Genomic DNA, 18,157 nt, shown 5'->3' on the forward strand with positions numbered 1-18,157 from the left:
GTGTTTGGAGCAACATTGGTACTCAGAAAGAAAGACAAGCTCAACATTCACCCCGTTCCGTCTCCTCCGCTGCCTAAAACCCCACCAAGGCTTCAGACATGTTAAATAAACCACGGCGAATGAGCTGGGGGCACTGAAGGACTCGTACTCCACGGTTTCTAAAGAGGTGAAGACACACTTCTGGCATGTGTGACCTATTTTTCTCCCAACTCATCTGTCAAAATGCATGGCTGAAGCTGCTGCTTGAAAAAGTTCCCTTTTTTTTCCTAGGGGGTGTTTTTTTTCAGTCCCCCCCTGTCATTCATGCAAATCTGTGTCAGATTTTCCTCAGGCTTTTCTTCTTGCTCCCTTGGGGGTTTTTTTGTTTTTTTTTTAGTCACTGGCTTTCTCTCACTCTTGTTAGAGAGGAAATGATGTATCGAACAAAAGAAAAGGGGGGAAAAGAGAAGTAAAAGTTGCTGTGGGTGTCGGAAAGTGGAAAGCTAAGCGTACCTCCATGAGGGTTTGGGGTGGGTTTCCTTGTGCAGGACTGAAGCTGGGTGTCTGCACGGCTGGTCCTGGTTATGAGAGCCTCCGTTGTAGTGTGCTGACTCAAGTCTCAGGAGCTTGCGAGGGGTGGGAGAGAGGGGGGGAGGCCTCGGGTAAAAGGAAAGGGCCGGGACAGTGTTAACCACAGGGGGTCGGGGATCCGCCGACACGCGGCATCACGGGGAGAAGAAGGGCTCACCTGCACGCTGAACCCAAATGAGCGGCTTCCCTTGGTCGTCAGAGCCTGTGTGGGTGGGTGGGTGGGTGGTGGGGCGGGGGGGGGGGGCTTGGCTGGCTGAAGGACACACTCAGCAGCATTGAAATGGCCTCTGTCACTGCTGTGGTTGTGCCATACAGTTAACAGTCCATCTGCCTTCACTGAGTTTTTACCCCAGTGGCCCAGATAGGTGTAAACGCCAGTCTGCTCAGTTTACATGTCTCTTAGTTTTCTCTTACAAGGGTGTTACAGCATGCGATGAGCTACTGTCATTACTCCAGCTCCGTTTTCTATATTTCTGTTGAGAAGGATACTGTATTAGGATGAACGAGAGGTGAGGCTAGTAAAATATATCCTGAAATATATGTATACTAAAATATATCCATTATCCAAGCCGCTTATCCTGCTCTCAGGGTGGCGGGGCATGCTGGAGCCTATCCCAGCAGTCACTGGGCGGCAGGCGGGGAGACACCCTGGACAGGCCGCCAGGCCACCACACACATACACACACACACACACACCTTGGGACAATTTGGGACAATAAAATAATTGTAAATAAAATAATTAAAATAATAAAACAATAATACATAAAAAATAATAATTAAACAATTAAAATAATAAAATGATAATAAATAATAATAAAATAGAAAATAATAATAAATAAAATAATAAGATATAAATAAAATAATAGTAAAATATACTTTACTGTTAGTGCTTTATCTTCCCCTTTGCTCTTGACATAAAATAATAGTAATAATAGTAATAATAATAATGATGATAATAATACTAATAATTGCTCACTGAACTTGGAAGCTTTCCATGCAAGCTCACTTTTGGATTCACCAATGTCTCTTAAGGAACCCGAAGGCAAGACACAAATACGGATGTTTTTAACGTCTGGTTGCCATCCAGAATTTCTGCTTTTAATCCCACTGTTAACGTCATTCTAGAAACATCACTGAGTGAACTGACTATCTGTTTTATTTCATATTGCAGTTAAACTGCCTTCTTTTTAAAGATGAAAAAAACAAATCAAAGTTTATCTAGGATTTTGATTAAATGATATAGAATCACTCGCCCCCCTGTCTTTCAACAACTAACATTCTCTTTCATTTTTAAATTATTTTTTACCTTTATTAGACAGTGAAGAGGCAGACAGGACATGGGGGAGAGAGAGAGGGGTGTGACATGCAACAAAGGTCACCTGCTGGATTCGAACCGGCGACGGTTGCGACCGTGTGGTGTACACTGTAGCCATTCAGCTACGGAGGGGGCAGCATTCCCTTTTTACCCGTTTACAGTAGCTACAATAGCTTTAATCAGGATCTGAGGAAATGGTCTCATAGTTTCTATTTCCATCCATCCATCCATCCATTATCCGAACCGCTTATCCTACATAGGGTTGCAGGGATGCTGGAGCCTATCCCAGCAGTCATTGGGCGACAGGCAGGGAGACACCCTGGACAGGTCGCCAGACCATCACGGGGCCCAATTTCTATTTCGTTCCACAAAATAGGCCATTCTTTGTGCTGAGTTGAGGTAGTAGCGGCTGGTAATGACAGCCCTACAAAGAGGAATCGAGTTTCCTTCATGAATTCCCACTGCTGGCATATATCTGAAATCAGCTTCCAAGAGTCAAGTTTCCCCACATGAAGAAATGCCACTCGGCTACTTGGTCCAAGATGGCTTTTGAAGTGCCTACCAATTAAAATCAGTTTGATTTTAAATCTGCTGGTGTAGTCACTGAGCCAGCCCTTTTGTTCTTGGCTTAACATTACAGCACAACTAATCAGTCTCATCCATGATAACAGATGCTTCATGTTGGGGGGATAATCTGAAGCAGAGAGGCCTTACTGTCAAAGAGCATGGTCTACACTAAGTAGAAATAACCAATGGCCAGCATGAAGATGTTGCGTAGTGCAAGTTAATTAAAGCTGGGGTAGGCAACTTTCTTTCAGTGTCACTTAAGGGTGTAAGAAAATGTCGATACACTCGAGTATCGCAATATCAACTTTTGTGACACTGTATCAATTCTCAAAAACACTATATCGATTTCTAATGGTCTACATGTAAAGGTTTGTGACAAACATTTTGTGTTGTGTGTAGTCCCACGACCGCTAGATAACAGTGTTGTGATCTATCTTCAGCCATTTGACTCTTCCACCCCAACCAAACAATGTAAACTGAGACAGGAAGTAGCATAAGCACAAAGAACACAGGCCTAAGAAATCACAATATACCACCTTTCTTACAGTATTGCAATATATCGTGACATATTGAATCGTAACCCCTGTATCGTGACATGTATTGTATTGCCAGATTCTCGTCAATACACACCCCTAGTGTTACTTTCTCTCATCGAAAAGTGCCATATCCCTCTTACAGCTATGTGTAATCCAAATGGCCTGAGAGAAAATCAAGCCTCCGTGTTTTAACCCTGCATCTGTATTCAGGATCTCAAAAATCTCACCTGAGCTGCCCTGATTGGTCGAGAGTGTACCACGCTTGGTAGCTCTCAACCAATCACAGGGAGCTCTCTGTGAAGGGGCGGTCCCACTGCCTGTCAATCACTCGCATGCACAGCCTCTCTCTTGGTTTTCTTGTTGCGATTATGGATCTTGTACAGGTTGATAGACTAAATAGCATTCATCTCTATATTTTCTTTAACTTTTTAAATGTTATTGTGTTTTTGTTTTATTTTCGTAATGAAACAGTGTTCATTAGTGTGTTCATTTCTCTTGTGACACAGTCTTTGGAGTTGCCAAACAAATAATTTCACTGCTTCCGGTACTTGTACGTGAGAGGGGTCACGTAAGGATGACAAATAAACCTTTGCATTTTAATAAATACCTCACCTTTAAGTACGAAAGTGCTTCACAACATCAGTGTTGAGGTAACATAGGCCTTGTTCAGACTGCCAGCCCAAATCTGCTTTTTTTTTTTGTGTGGCATATCCAGATTGTATCCAGACTGATTTTAGAAAGTCTGGACAGCAAAAAAAACAAAAAACAAAAAAACAAAAACAAACAAACAAAACTTGAAATGCAATTTATTGAAAATCGGATCTAAACCACATTTATGGGGCGTTTGAAATGCCATCCCAATCGGAATTCTACAGAGGCGTCGCAGTCCGGACACTGGCCGCCCAAATCGGATTTCAAACCGGTCCTTTTGCGTCACTCACAACGCGACACGCAGCGATGACGTCATATCCAGAGGGACGGAAGTGGAGCCCGCCATGACTTGCAGCACGGAGCGTTGTCGCGGTGTACGCTAACCTGCTGCGTCGCTGAGTTTGCGTGGGGCGACGTAGCAGCTGTGCATCGCGACTTGACAGAACGACTGTTTGGAGGGCGAGATGGCGGAAATCTATTTCTCATGCTTCCGGGTTGGCAAACCGCGTCCCCAGGGTTCGTAGTGACCCACGCCTACACCGTTAGCGTAGCAACGCATGCGGATAGGTTGGTCATGTCTGGAAATAGCAGTGTGGACAGTGTGTCGTAACAGATCTGATTTGAGAAAAAAAGCCGATTTGGCTGCAGTCCGAACAAAACAAAGCGTAAGAGATCCACGGATATATATATTTTAAACATGGGGCATCCGGGTGGCGTGGCAGTCTATTCCGTTGCCCACCAACGCGGGGATCGCCGGTTCAGATTCCCGCGTTACCTCCGGCTTGGTCGGGCGTCCTGGTCGCTGCACTAGCGCCTCCTCTGGTCTGTCGGGGCGCCTGTTCCGGGGGGAATAGCGCGAGCCTCCCACGCGCTACGCCCCCTGGAGAAACTCCTCACTGTCAGGTGAAAAGAAGCGGCTGGCGACTCCTCATGTATTGGAGGAGGCACGTGGTAGTCTGCAGCCCTCCCCGGATCGGCAGAGGGGGTGGAGCAGCGACTGGGATGGCTCAGAAGAGTGGGGTAATTGGCCAAATTCAATTGAGGAGAAAGAGGAGGATATATACCCCCCCTTCTTTGTTTTTTAAAAAAAATGTTTTTGTGGTGTCGTTTGTGGGACATTTTGGATGTGTTTGTTGTGTTACACTGCTGTGGGCTGGAGAAACGAAATTTAATTTCTTTGTGTATGCAAGTACATCTAAGAAATGACAACAAATTGTTCCTGAATATTGATATATATATATATATATGTCTGTGTGTGTGTGTGTATATTATCAGTGACATTACAAGTTTGATCAGTTAGGTCAGTTACGACGGGTGAACTCGTGCACACTCATGAAGCTGATGTTGAAGTGGGGTAACGGAAGTGAAGGAGGAAACAGTGAGGGGGTGTCTGGATTTTGGGGGAGGGGTGATGTCAAAATGGCCAATTTCTCCAAAGTTGCCTACCCTAGGTTTGATACAAGCAGTGTAAATGTAGGCGGGCATGGAGTTATCAGTATCAGGAAGTAGACAACTGAGGTTCGGGATGCACAGCAGCTAGAATAACTGGTGTCATTAGGCTAGAAATAAATAACTGGTATCATTAAGCTAGAAACAGAGGGCAGAGTTAATAATGATGTTTAGGTAGTTTTCTTGGCTTACTGCCTGTTGGAGTATTACCAACATAACCCGGATGCTTCATGTGATTATTATGGGAGTTTGAATTGTGATGTACATTATATGCAGTTGATGAAGTGGTGTATTAGGGTAACGTCATGGTGACTGGGATTTGAGAATATGCAAAAGAAATCTCTAGAAATGACGTTTTCAGCATTTAATGTGCTAGGATGGTTTTTGAGATTATGCAAATCTAGCTACCAGTGCCATGCACTGAATGTGTGCCAGCATCACAGCATAGAAAATACATGACTGCCAGACACAGAGTCCGTGCCTTGAGACGCTTATGATCCTGAAGTGGGTGTATCGCACGAATTTAAGTGCCAGTGTCAAAAGCCTGAAAAACAACTCGCTAAAATTCAATATGGCCTGATTTTCTTTGACTAGTTCTTTCTTGCCTTGTTTTGACAGCAGTTTGGGTCAAACCGGTTTTTTTATTTTGTGTTTTGGTGGACAGAGATCCGTAACCAGCTGGTGGAGCAGTTCAAATGTTTGGAGCAGCAGTCCGAGTCTCGCATCCAGCTGCTGCAGGATCTGCAGGAGTTCTTCCGCCGGAAGGCTGAGATTCAGCTGGAGTACTCCCGCAGCTTGGAGAAACTGGCCGAGCGGTTCTCCTCCAAGATCCGCAGTTCCAGAGAGCACCACCAGTTCAAGTGAGTTCCACTACATGCTGTGTTTGCGTGTTCATTTGGCTTATTAACATATATGTGCACAAATAATGTGTAGAATATTTGCATAATCTTGAGAGGCTGTGTGTTATTTTGTGTAAATTCAAACATGACACTATTAGCACATCATGATGTCTCTCATGCTGTTCCAGTAGTGTCTCTCGCTCTTTCTTCAGTTCAAGGGTGTAGGTTTGGGTGGGACATTTTTGATTTTTGAAACATGTGGGAAACGTTTCTCAGAATAACAATGTACACAGTGCGCCACACAACCACTTCTGCCCCATCGTGCGCTTGACAGAAGCAACTGCCGTCACTAGCTATAGCCAATGATGTGGTAACCAAAGACTCCAGAGTTGTCAGGCCATGTATCAGGTCTACTCCACCCCACTCTCTCTCTCTCTCTCTCTCTCTCTCTCTCTCTCTCTCTCTCTCTCTCTCTCTCTCTCTCTCTCTCTCTCTCTCTCTCTCTCTCTCTCTCTCTCTCGCTCGCTCTCTAACTGTCGCTAGCTATAGCTGAAGATTTGGAGACCAAACACTCCATGGTTGCCAGGTCATGGATCAGCCCCCCCCCCCCCCCCCCCCAGCTGTCGCTAGCTATAGCTGACAATCTTGAGACCAAACACTCCAGAGTTGCCAGGTCATGTATCAGGTCCACCTCTCTCTCTCTCTCTCTCTCTCTCTCTCTCTCTCTCTCTCTCTCTCTCTCTCTCTTTCTCTCTCTCTCTCTCTCTCTCTCTCACACACACTCTCACACTCTCTCAGTTTCAAAATAACCCAAATCCGCCGGAAACTTTTGAACCTGGCAACTCTGTATAGACTGACGGATGGAAGATGCTGTGGAGTTAAATACCAAAGTGGTATGAGATAACTAAAAATATTGGGAGGGACTATTCAGTAGTCCCTCGGCGTTGGTCGGGGCACGTCCCAACCATCCATATCCAAATCTACGCCTGTATTTCAGCGTGTCCAAAAATGACTCTCGCTTCAGTTTGGATTCTTCAAGTAAATAAAGGCGTGGATGTAAATGTCACTCTTGTTTTGCAGATACCACAAAATTACCTGACCACATTGACTAAATACCTTCATTTATAACCCTTTTATGTAAAGCTTATGTCCATGTGTTGCTCAGCTTGGGAGCTCTCTCCCTTTGTCCTTTTACTTTGTCTGCATTCAAAGTCCTGGGCAGCGCCAGGTTACGGGCCTCTCCGCATGCCAAGTCACCGTATCCCCTGCGTGATAAATGGCTGATTGATTCACTGTCATGGAGAGTTGCCAGTCATGGATTTACAGCCTGCCCGGTAGACCGAGCCCCGCTGCTAATCACCATACACCCTTTGATTAAAGTACAGCGCTATGCGGCAAAATGCTCCTCTTTATGTTCATGTGCCATGCCAGTGGGTATTATCACAGACCGCGTCAGTAAGGCATCTTATAGGTCAGCTAGTTATCAAATGATAATGAGAAATCACAGCCGATCAAGGGAGCCAGCCCTGTTATGGACTGTTGCTGTAATAAGAGTTATGTGGCATGGAGAGATGTGTGTATGCACATGTGTGTAACACTATATGTGTGTGATTGTGCATATGTGTGTGTTCAGGAGAGCTGTGGTTGTTGTTCTGCGCTTTGAGCTCTTTTTTTGGAAGAGGATGGGGATTTGACAAGGTAATTGAGGCCAGCCGTTTTAAAAGAGATGGGCTAGTGGCACACGATGGTCTCCGGGACGAGGCAGACAGAAGAAATTGCTCTGCTGCTGGGGGAATTGAAATAACCTTCGGACGTGGCTGCGGATCTCTTCCACACCGAGACAGGTAGAGAGCGGAGCACTGTAAATGGAAATCGGGTAACCCTCTTCTGACACACATTACAGTGTGTATGTTATTTTCACTTATGCCGCCAAGATCCTAGTGCACTATAAACAGCTGTCAAAAAGTCTCTGGGTGCAGATTTTCGGCTGTGTCTCGCGACACGTGCATATGCAAACATATGCAGCCACACCGCAGCCGTGGTGTATGAATTGACAATGACGAATGACATTTTTCTTTTTTCAAAATATGTGCACATATGCAAACATATTTCGCATATGTGCATGGTGTGCACATATTTTTACTTTTTTTCCACATATGTGCACATATTGCATTATTTTTATATATGCACATATTGCATTATTTTTGTATTGTATGTATTATTTTTATAAAATATGTGCACATATTGCATTATTTTTATAATATGTGCACATATTGTATTATTTTTTCACATATGTGCACAAATGCAAATTTTTTTATTTTTTCACATATGTGCGCATATGCAAACATCTGCATCCACACCAAAGCTGTGATGCGTGAACTGACAATGATGAATGACATTCTTATGCTGCACCCCTTCAGGTGTTATAATCGCTGCAATTTCGACACAGCTAAATTTGCAGTTTGCCCTTTTTCGCTGTCCCGTCTTTGAATTATTTTGGTCCCTCCGATAGTTAAGCTTCAACTCTCCTGAACCCCGTCTACTTTCTACCAGTTGGCTCGGCCCCCTGATAGTCCCCCAGCAGTGGGGGGTGGGGGTGGGGGCAGGTCAGAGGCTGCACGATTCGTCCACCGCCGGGCAGCTCATGCGTGGCCGTGCTTTGTCGCTGCTTTGTGGGAAACCTAAGCAGAGCAGTGAGAGAGGGTCACGCTTGCCAGAACAGACCTTAACGTTTGAGAATAACTGCGTTTGCCCCGTTGGCTTGAACCCACACTGGGCAAATAAAGTTTCATCAGCGAGCCGGATGCTGCTGTGATTTATAGCTGCTGCGCAACTTACATTTTAGGTACTGGGAAGTTTATTTTTAGGCTCCAATTTTTAGGCTAATTAAACCAAGGAGAAATGTGCCAAGACTTCTTCCGTTTACATGATCTGCGTATAAATAACACGGTCAGACCAACACATTCAAATGCATGCGTGCACGCACACACACACACTGTTAACACACTTGTATAACTCGTAAATATGGGCAGTTATTTTACTGTCAGAGTGCATGAGATCGTCTGTTCCAACAGACCGATGTGCTTTCAAACCAGGATCATTTGTCTCCGTCCTGTGCAAATGGCCTTTTGAGAATGAGAGGGTTACTTGGCTTTCCTCCACATTACTTCTCGTACCCTGGTGGACATCCTTTTGCTTTTATTGCTTCATGGGGCCACGGAGACGGCGGCTAATTACATCTTAATAATGAAACATTACTCAGCAGAGGCTTTATCATCCATGTGATTTACAACACGCCCTGTCAGATAAGAAGGGATGGATACTGTCTGTCGAAGGTGAGGCATCCACATGAATTACAAGTATCCAAACCACTAAAAGGCAGTTTGTGTGATGTTGATAGGGAATATAAATTGTCGGGGAGACCTACAACACAGCTCACAACAGTATCTGGGTTGTTAAGGTGTATGTATATATCTGGGTATGTGTCTCTTGGTGAATCTATGTGGTTTGATGGGTGGAATGAGCAGGGGCAAAACTTACAGTATCAGATATTCCCTGCATGGTGGCGCAGTTGTTAGTGCATTCGCCTCACAGCAAGAAGGTCCTGGGTTCGAGCCCCGGGGTAGTCAAACCTTGGGGGTCGTCCCGGGTCATCCTCTGTGTGGAGTTTGCATGTTCTCCCCGCCTGCAGCCCAATGACTGCTGGGATAGGCTCCAGCATCCCCGCGACCCTGAGAGCAGGATAAGCGGTTCGGATAATGGATGGATGGGTATTCCCTTTAGGAGTTCTGTAGTTCTGTCCCGACCCATGTTCTGTTTGGCTACCTCACCCATTTCGTCGTTATCGGGCTGTAGCTTTGAGAAGCCATAGATACATTTTTCATCTAGCAGCTTTTTTTTGGATTTCCCCCCACTTTTTTTCTCCCCAGTTGTACTTGGCCAATTACTCCACTCTTCCGAGCCGTCCTGGTCGCTGCTCCACCCCCTCTGCCAATCCGGGGAGGGCTGCAGACTACCACATGCCTCCTCCCATACATGTGGGGTCGCCAGCCGCTTCTTTTCACCTGACATTGAGGAGTTTCGCCAGGGGGATGTAGCGCGTGGGAGGATCACGCTATTCCCCCCAGTTCCCCCTCCCCCACCTGAGCAGGCGCCCTGACCGACTAGAGGAGGCGCTAGTGCAGCGACCAGGACACACCCACATCTGGCTTACCGCCTGCAGACACGGCCGACTGTGTCTGTAGGGACGCCCAACCAAGCCGGAGGTAACACGGGGGGGGATTCGAACAGGGATCCCCGTGTTGGTAGGCAATGGAATAGACCGCCACGCCACCCGGACACCCCCTCATCTAGCAGCTTTTTGTAAGACTGCCTCACAGCATTGCCAGTCAGGTGGGTCTTTATGCAATTTGTGCCCTCTAAATATTTCCTCTCTAGGAGCATCTCCAAGAAACACTGAGTAAACAGAAGAATTGTGGCGTCACGTTTTAATTGTGCAACAGTAACAATAAAGTGTATCTGGCCACAAATGGGCAAATTAGCTTCATGGTGCTGAAACCGTACAATTCCAGCGCATTTTAAAACCATGGCTCTACTCCTACTTGCCTCAATTATACAGCTGTGGTCCGAGGGAGTCGCGGGGACCAGGAAGGAAATTGAAACTGCACGTCTAGGTTTGGTATGTTACCACATTGTAGTCCACTTTCCACTGTTGTCTCGTGGATAAGATCAGATAAGCGTCAGTATGTACAGCAGCAGCAGCAGGCTGGCTGGTGTGCGGTGTGTGTTTTAGATCATGTCAGACCTTTCGCTGTGCTCTCAGCCAGTACATATTTGCAGCTGTGCATTGTCAAACCTCAGCAACGCCCCCCCCTCCTCCCCCCGAAGAAATCAGGCCTATTAAATGACGTTCAAATAAGCAATGTAGCATATTGAGGGCCCGTCTGAAAGCGGTGTAAAAACACATTTTGATAGTGAAGTTGGCAGCATACGCCCACGTGCCCCCCTCGTCTTTGATATTGCATTTGGCTCTCTCTGCCTTCTCTCTGCTGTTTCATTGATAAGCGGTAACCAGGCGTTGGGTTAGGGATTAAAGCCCCGCACAGAGCAGGGTCCTGGTTTGATAAGTGCACACTTCCTTTTGGGAATCCCGGCTCAGACAAATCACATGTGATTAGATCGTGGCATTCAGAACATCCATGACTAAATCATGGGCACAGTTCATTCAACCCCAAATCAAAGGATTTTTTCCCTAACCCCAGTATCTCCCTTCCCGCACGTGGTCGGTCTTACTTCTCTTTTCCCATCATTTTTTCACACCCCATACACACCGATTCAGGAATAGTCAGCGTGCAGAGGCTAAAAAAAGGAGATAAACAATGATCTGATGGATGAGATTATTGTAGTGGGATGTGAGCAAGCTGCCCGCCTCTTCCCTCTCTCTTCATACTCCCCTCCTTTTCCTCCTCCTCTCCTCCCCTCCTCGGTTCTCCAGAGACTCACAGGGCTCAGTGTTGCATGTTAATGATACCCTCCATGTATACAGGGGGCACAGAGTCCTAGAAAAGCAACCCTTTTGAAACTGTTGAGATTGCCTGACCTGCAGGCTGTTGACAGATGCCCTGCCATTCACAGGAAGTCTGTGCGTTGGCTTCAGAGTACCTAGAGATGAAGGACAGCAGTCCAGTGAGAGAAAGAGACAGAATAATTTCACAGTTCATTGCTGTTGTCTGATGTTGCTGCTTGTTGATGGGAAAGACCTGCATATGTACCTCTATAGACTAGGCCTCATTCCCACAAAATAAGGCCAAGAGCTACATTTATTTGGGTGTGAAAATACTCAGCTCCCAGAGATGTGGCCTGCACGCAGGCCTAATTACCAACCTTCTGCTCCCATTTCTTTTGAAATGAGGACAGCGGGAGGGAAAAGAGATCCTCTCCCTCTTTGTCTGTCTTCTGGAAGAGCTTTTAACCCTCAGTTCTTGAGAGTGAGAATGCCAAGACACTTTCAGAGGGGCCCGTATTTGCTCAGTTATTTAGCCTAAAAGATTTGTTCTATGACACATTGTTTTGTAGTCTGTTAAACTTGGCCAGAGTTTAATAATCATGGAGAAAAGTTCTGCGTTGTTTTCACTGTTATTACAGCAGTTTTACCACTACAGCAAATGTGGGACAACAAGAGGCACACTCTGGACTTAATTATCTCAAAGGTTCTGAACATTTGTAAAGTTGTGGTGACTGATGTTGCTTTCTCCAATTATTCCTGTGTTTTCTTTGAGAGTTCTATCTTGTTGCACACAAATGCTCAAACAGTGGTAATTACAAAATGGCATATCACTGAAAGCACCAGTGAAATGTTTATTCAGGCTTTCTCTTCCACACCCGCCCTCTCTCAGGTCTCAGTCAATGAGCTTGTAGAACATTTTAATTCTAAAATGACCAATGTTATCATTGCCATTGCACCCACCGAGGTGACGATGGTCTCTGGTAAGAAAAGGTCTCCATGGAGATGTGCGACATTGGTCAGAATAAAAAAAAAAAAGAATGTTGTAAAGCTGAACGTAGGTGCCGAAAAACAAATCTTACTGTTCATTATGACATCTATAAAGAGAGACTGCACATTTATAATTTGGAACTGAGAAATGCAAGGCGGTCCTACTTCTCTGACATCATTGCCGAAAAACAATAATAATGTACGTGCCTTGTTTACTACTGTCGACCGGCTAACAAACCCTCTTGTGGTAGGAGCCTTTGAATTTCTATCTACCAGGGCCTGCAATGAATTTGCCTCCTTCTTCAGTGACAAATTTCAGAAAAATAGACTAGCAGGCAGTGCCTCCATGCTAGGTGCAGGGTATGTATTATCCCTATGTCCACCTAAAATCAATTCAAATGGCATGGCACAATTTGATCCCATCAACCATAAAAAACTTGGAGGACATTATACAACATCTGAAATCCTCCTCCTGCTGCCTTGATATTCTGCCAGCAGGCTTTTTCAAAAATGTTTCTAATTGCATGGCCTCAGATCTTCTGCAAATTGTCAACACATTGTTCTCTCAGGTCTCTTCCCGCAGGGCCCGAAAACTGCAGTCATCAAGCCAGTCTTAAAAAAGAATAATCTAGACATTTCACTGATGAACAAATATAGGCCCATGTCAAACCTCATGTTTCTAAGTAAAATAATTGAAAAAGCTGTTTTCCAGCAGCTGAACAACTTTTTTGCAACTAAACAACAGTTTTGCTGTCTTCCAATCAGGAGTTTTACCACACCATAGCACTGAGACTGCTCTTGTTAAGGTCTTTAGTGACATCTGCTTGAACACAGACAGTGGCAGAATCTCAGTCCTGGTATTATTGGAACTCAGTGCTGCATTTGACACAGTTGACTACGACATATTACTGGACTGATTGGAAAACTGGGTGGGATTTTCTGGAACAGCACTAAACTGGTTTGAATCCTACTTAAAGGACTGAGACTAAAAGGACTTAAAAGGACTGAGTGTCCAAAAACGACCTATGGAGTTTCCCAAGGCTCCGTTCTGGGGCTGCTTCTATTTAACATCTATATGCTCCCACTCATTCAGATTATGGAAAACAACAAAATATGTTACCATAAATATGCAGATGAAACACAGATTTACGTAAGCATATCACCAGGGGACTATAATTCCATACAAGCACTGAGCAAGTGCATTGAACAAATCAATGATTGGATGTCTCAGAATTTTCTTCAGTTAAACAAAGATAAAACTGAAGGAAGCTAAGAAAGAACGATTGAAAGTCAGCGCTCAGCGATAATCAGTAATGTTAAAAACCACAAACCAAGCAAGAAATCTTGGTGTAATCATGGACTCAGACCTGAATTTATATAACTCCATTAAGACAATTGCAAAGTCAGCCTACTACCACCTGAAGAATATATCAAAAATTACATGGTTTATAGCTCACCAGGATTTGGAAAAACTTGTCCATGCATTTATCTTCATTTGACTCCACTATTTTAATGGTGTCTTTACAGGTCTCAAAAAAGTCGATCAAACAGCTGCAGCTGATTCAGAATGCTGCTGCTCAAGTCATTACTAAGACCAAAGAAGTAGATAACATCACTCAATTTCTGAGGTCATTACACTGTCTCCCCGTCCATCAAAGAATTGATTTCAAAACTCTGCTCTTGGTTTATAAAGCACTGAATGGTTTAGGGCTAAAATACATTTCTGATCTTCTGCTACACTATGAACCATCTAGACTGCTCAGATCATCTGGGACAAGTCTGCTTTCTGTCCCCATACTCAAAACTAAACATGGAGAGACAGCTTTCAGGTTTTATGCATCACATATCTGGAACGAATTCCCAGAAAACTGCAGGTCTGCAGTGAATCTCAGTTCTTTTAAATCAAGGCTGAAGAATTTCCCGTTTGCTGCTGCCTATGATTAAATAAAATTTGAAGCTTTTGATTATCATCTTACACTGTACTCCCTTTCACTTTTTTATTTGTTTTTAAATATCTTTTTATTGCCTTATGTTCCTTTTCTTTTATGTTTTATGTAAATCACTTTGAATTTCCTTGATGCTGAAATGTGCTATACAAATAAATTTGCCTTGCCATACAGACTGAACAGAGTGAGAGAGACCAAGTCATTGTTTTATAAGTCACAAGTAAGTCTCAGGTCTTGGCACTCAAGTCCCAAGTCAAGTTCTAAGTCAAGTCCCAAGTCATAAACTTCGAGTTTCAAGCCCTGAACAAGTCATTATGTGCTCTTTATCAAATTTAATGCCCTTTGACATTTTTAACAAGAGTAATAATTAATACACTGAATTTATGCAAAATCATGAACATTTTTTTAAAATTTGCATTTATAATGGATTGACTCAAAGTGGATCTGTAATTAATAGAAATTTAGAGTTGACTGGTTTCACACTTTTCAAAAGCATTTTATCGTTGGGCTTGGAGAAGGCATCAAGTCTTTTATGCCAAAAGGCTCAAGTCCAAGTGTAGTTATGAGTCATTTAATGTTGCAACTCTTTCAATTTTATCAAGTCAAAAGTCATCAAATTTGTAACATGAGTCTGATTTGTTTATAAGTCATGTGACTCGAGTCTAGGCTTGGGCAATTAGATTCATATATCGGCGATTCCAGATGGTGGTTGATTTTTTTTTTTTGCCTGATTTTTTTGCACAATTTTTGTCCTTTTATTTTGCTGATTTAATGGTCTGCCTAATCAAGAATTCAATTGGTAAATAATTAACCTGTCAAGCGCAATTCAAAGTGTATGGGAATAGGAACTGTCAGTTGGAGTTGGGTCATATGCATGTTCTTGTTGCGCTGATTTCTAACGAGTCTATAACAAAACAGGGCAGTGACTGCAGTGACCAAATGACAATTAGAATCTTTTGCCGGCACTAGTTGTTTGCAAAGATGGCAAAGTACTTCATATAGGTCCTTCGGCTTGCCGGTTGTGTCCGGTTTAAAACCGAAATAATCCCAGATAGGGGATTTTACATTATTTTTTGCAATGAGCTCTTCCATGATTGCATTTGCTAAAAATGGCCGGCGTGTGGGGGGGGTGGTTGATATGTCAGCAGTTGCTGGGTTAACGGTGGGCGCTAGAAAATTTTTTGACATATGGCCCAACCTTACTCAAGTACACAACTCTGCTTCTTCAGGTCTAACGTTCCATGCTATCCTCTCGTGGATGGTTAGTGCAGTTCCTACAGTGTAAGAGCATTTTCTTTAGTCAGAGGGGTTAAAAGATGGATAAAAGGGGGAGGTGGAGAGAAGAGGAGTCTGGTTGTGCCTTAGGAGGGGATTTAACACTACTGACCACTCATAGGGATTAGCAAAGGCTCGAGGGGTTGTTTCCCTGGCCTCTCGTCCGCAAATAGCAATCACACAGGAACTGTGTCGGTTGGAGACGGATAGCTCAGTCAATCAAAACCACCAGAGAAGGAAGACTGTTGAGACAGTAGGAATAGGCCATCCCAAAGGGGAGAATGAGCGAGAGAGTGAGGGCATGGTCCAGATTACGTCTTCTATTGTTAGACAAATCCGAAGACCTTGCTCGTCCTTTGCATGTTCTTTCTGAGATGCTAACTGCTTCTTTTCAGCCGATAAATGTTTAATTAATGATGCCATTATGGCAGTTCTTGCAAGAATCATCTGCGGCATGATACAAGTGAGGGATGTTCTCAGCTCTTGGATAATATTTTGCCCCTCCAAAATTCATTCTCTTGCATCGCAGACAAAGTAGACCCAGGCTCCTCATTAAGCGGACAGACTGGAAAGGCCAATCCATCTTCTTTACAGGAGTTAAAACGGCACACATGAAAATCACAACATGTCCTCACAGTCTGTTGGCTGTCGACGGGAAGAGTCGTCTAGTGAGGGAATAATGGAACGTTCCGGAGCAGCCAGATACCGGCTTCATTAGATGTGATCTGCATTACAGCAACTCTCTGAAGGGATATCCCTTTGATGTCGGTGCCGCTCATCCCCCTTATTCTGCTTAACGGTGAAACCCTATCCCACTGTGCTGCTCTCTCTCTCTCTCACTCTCTCTCTTCCTCTCTTCTCTCTCTCTCTCTCTCTCTCTCTCTCTCTCTCTCTCTCTCTCTCTCTCTCTCTCTCTCTCTCTCTCTCTCCTCTTTGTCTTCCTCTTTGTCTCTTCCTCTCTCTCTCTCTCTCTCTCTCTCTCTTCCTCTCTCTCTCTGTCTTCCTCTCTTCCTCTCTCTCTCTCTCTCTCTTCTGCTCTCTCCTCTCTCTCTCTTCTCTCTCGCTTCCTCCCCAGAGGTACTTGATTGATTAATTTAGAAATTTGAGATGCAGAGAAGGGTAGGGGTTTGAAGGGATTGTGTGTGTGCGTGTGTGCGTGTGTGTGTGCCCCTGTCTGCATGTTTGTTTGTCTGATTCCTTTTGTGTGTGTGTGTCTCTATGTAATTGTGTGACGGCACCTGAGAGGGATACATTGAAATTGACTGGGCAACAATCGGGGCGCACACCTTTAGACTCATTATGGATACTTGCATTAAGGATTTAGCCAAGCCATCAAAGAACACTGATTGTGTGTGTGTGTGTGTGTGTGTGTGTGTGTGTGTGTGTGAGTGTGAGAGAGATCGAGAGAGATCAAGAGAGTGTGTGTGAGAGGCAGAGAAAGAGAGATCAAGAGAGAGTTTATGTGAATGAGAGAGCTCGAGAGAGTGTGTGTGTGTGTGAGAGACAGTGTGTGTGTGTGTGTGTGTGTGTGTGTGTGTGTGTGTGTGTGAGAGAGTGTGAGAGAGAGTGTGTGAGTGTGAGAGAGATTGTGTGTATGTGTGGGGGGGTGTAATTCATCTTATTTTGGTCAGAAAACATGGTTACTGGCTCTGATTAAATAAACTCGGATCCGTTTGCCTGCGACAGTAAAAGGGAAGAATTTGTTGTGTTTAAACAAGTTAAACTGAAAATCCTGAAAAGTCATTGTTGAAGACATTCCCCTTCTCTCCAGTTCATCCCACCTTTGAGCTGTTCACATAAACGTTCTAACACTTGTCTCCCCCTGGCTTCTAGGAAAGACCAGCACCTGTTGTCCTCAGTGAACTGCTGGTACCTGGTGCTGAACCAGACGAGGCGGGAGAGCCGGGACCACGCCACCCTCAACGACATCTACACCAACAACGTCATCGTCCGCCTGGCACAGATCAGCGAGGACGTCGTCCGCCTCTTCAAGAAGGTTTGTGCGACCGCCGGCCCTCTCTGTTTACCTACTGTCTTATCGTGACCGCGCCGGCCGTTAGAGCCCAGCGGAGATACCAAGCACATGCCGCTGACTTTCAGCTTTCCTTTACCGAGTTAAGTATTTCCAGCTGTCAGAGATCTGGGTCATAAACAACAACACTGGGCCTTGTTGTCTGGCCCCGTGGGCCCTGTAGTTTTCCAGCAAAGCTGCAGTCATTTCAAACCAGAAAGCAGTTTCCCCTGTCCCTGGTCTTAGCATGAAGATCGACGGTGCAGTAGCATTGTGACTTGTGGTGTGTTGGGCTGTCATTTCGGCCTCTCTGCGTCTCAGGACGTGGACTTAATGCCCGGCTCAAACCGCACGAATTCAGGCCCATTTTGACCCGCTTGCGTTGCTGCCGACCATCGTTCAGCGTCGAGTCCGAATATGAACGTCAGGAAGGACAAATGCTCTCGTAGTGTGACATGATCCAAGACCGGCGTCAGGCACCCCATGACCCCGACTCGACAAGTCC

At 44.7% G+C, this 18,157-nt stretch overlaps 1 protein-coding gene across 1 annotated transcript in view; it reads left to right on the forward strand.

Moving 5' to 3' along the window:
- srgap3 (SLIT-ROBO Rho GTPase activating protein 3) overlaps positions 1–18,157 on the forward strand; it is a 145,680-nt gene that overhangs the window by 39,552 nt on the left and 87,971 nt on the right. The window contains exons 2-3 of the mRNA XM_056274890.1: positions 5,753–5,948; positions 17,475–17,637. Of these exons, the coding sequence (XP_056130865.1) occupies positions 5,753–5,948; positions 17,475–17,637 (359 nt within the window). The remainder of the gene's footprint in view (positions 1–5,752; positions 5,949–17,474; positions 17,638–18,157) is intronic.

The sequence above is a fragment of the Lampris incognitus genome, chromosome 2, assembly GCF_029633865.1.
Source record: "Lampris incognitus isolate fLamInc1 chromosome 2, fLamInc1.hap2, whole genome shotgun sequence".
Lineage (NCBI taxonomy): Eukaryota > Metazoa > Chordata > Actinopteri > Lampriformes > Lampridae > Lampris > Lampris incognitus.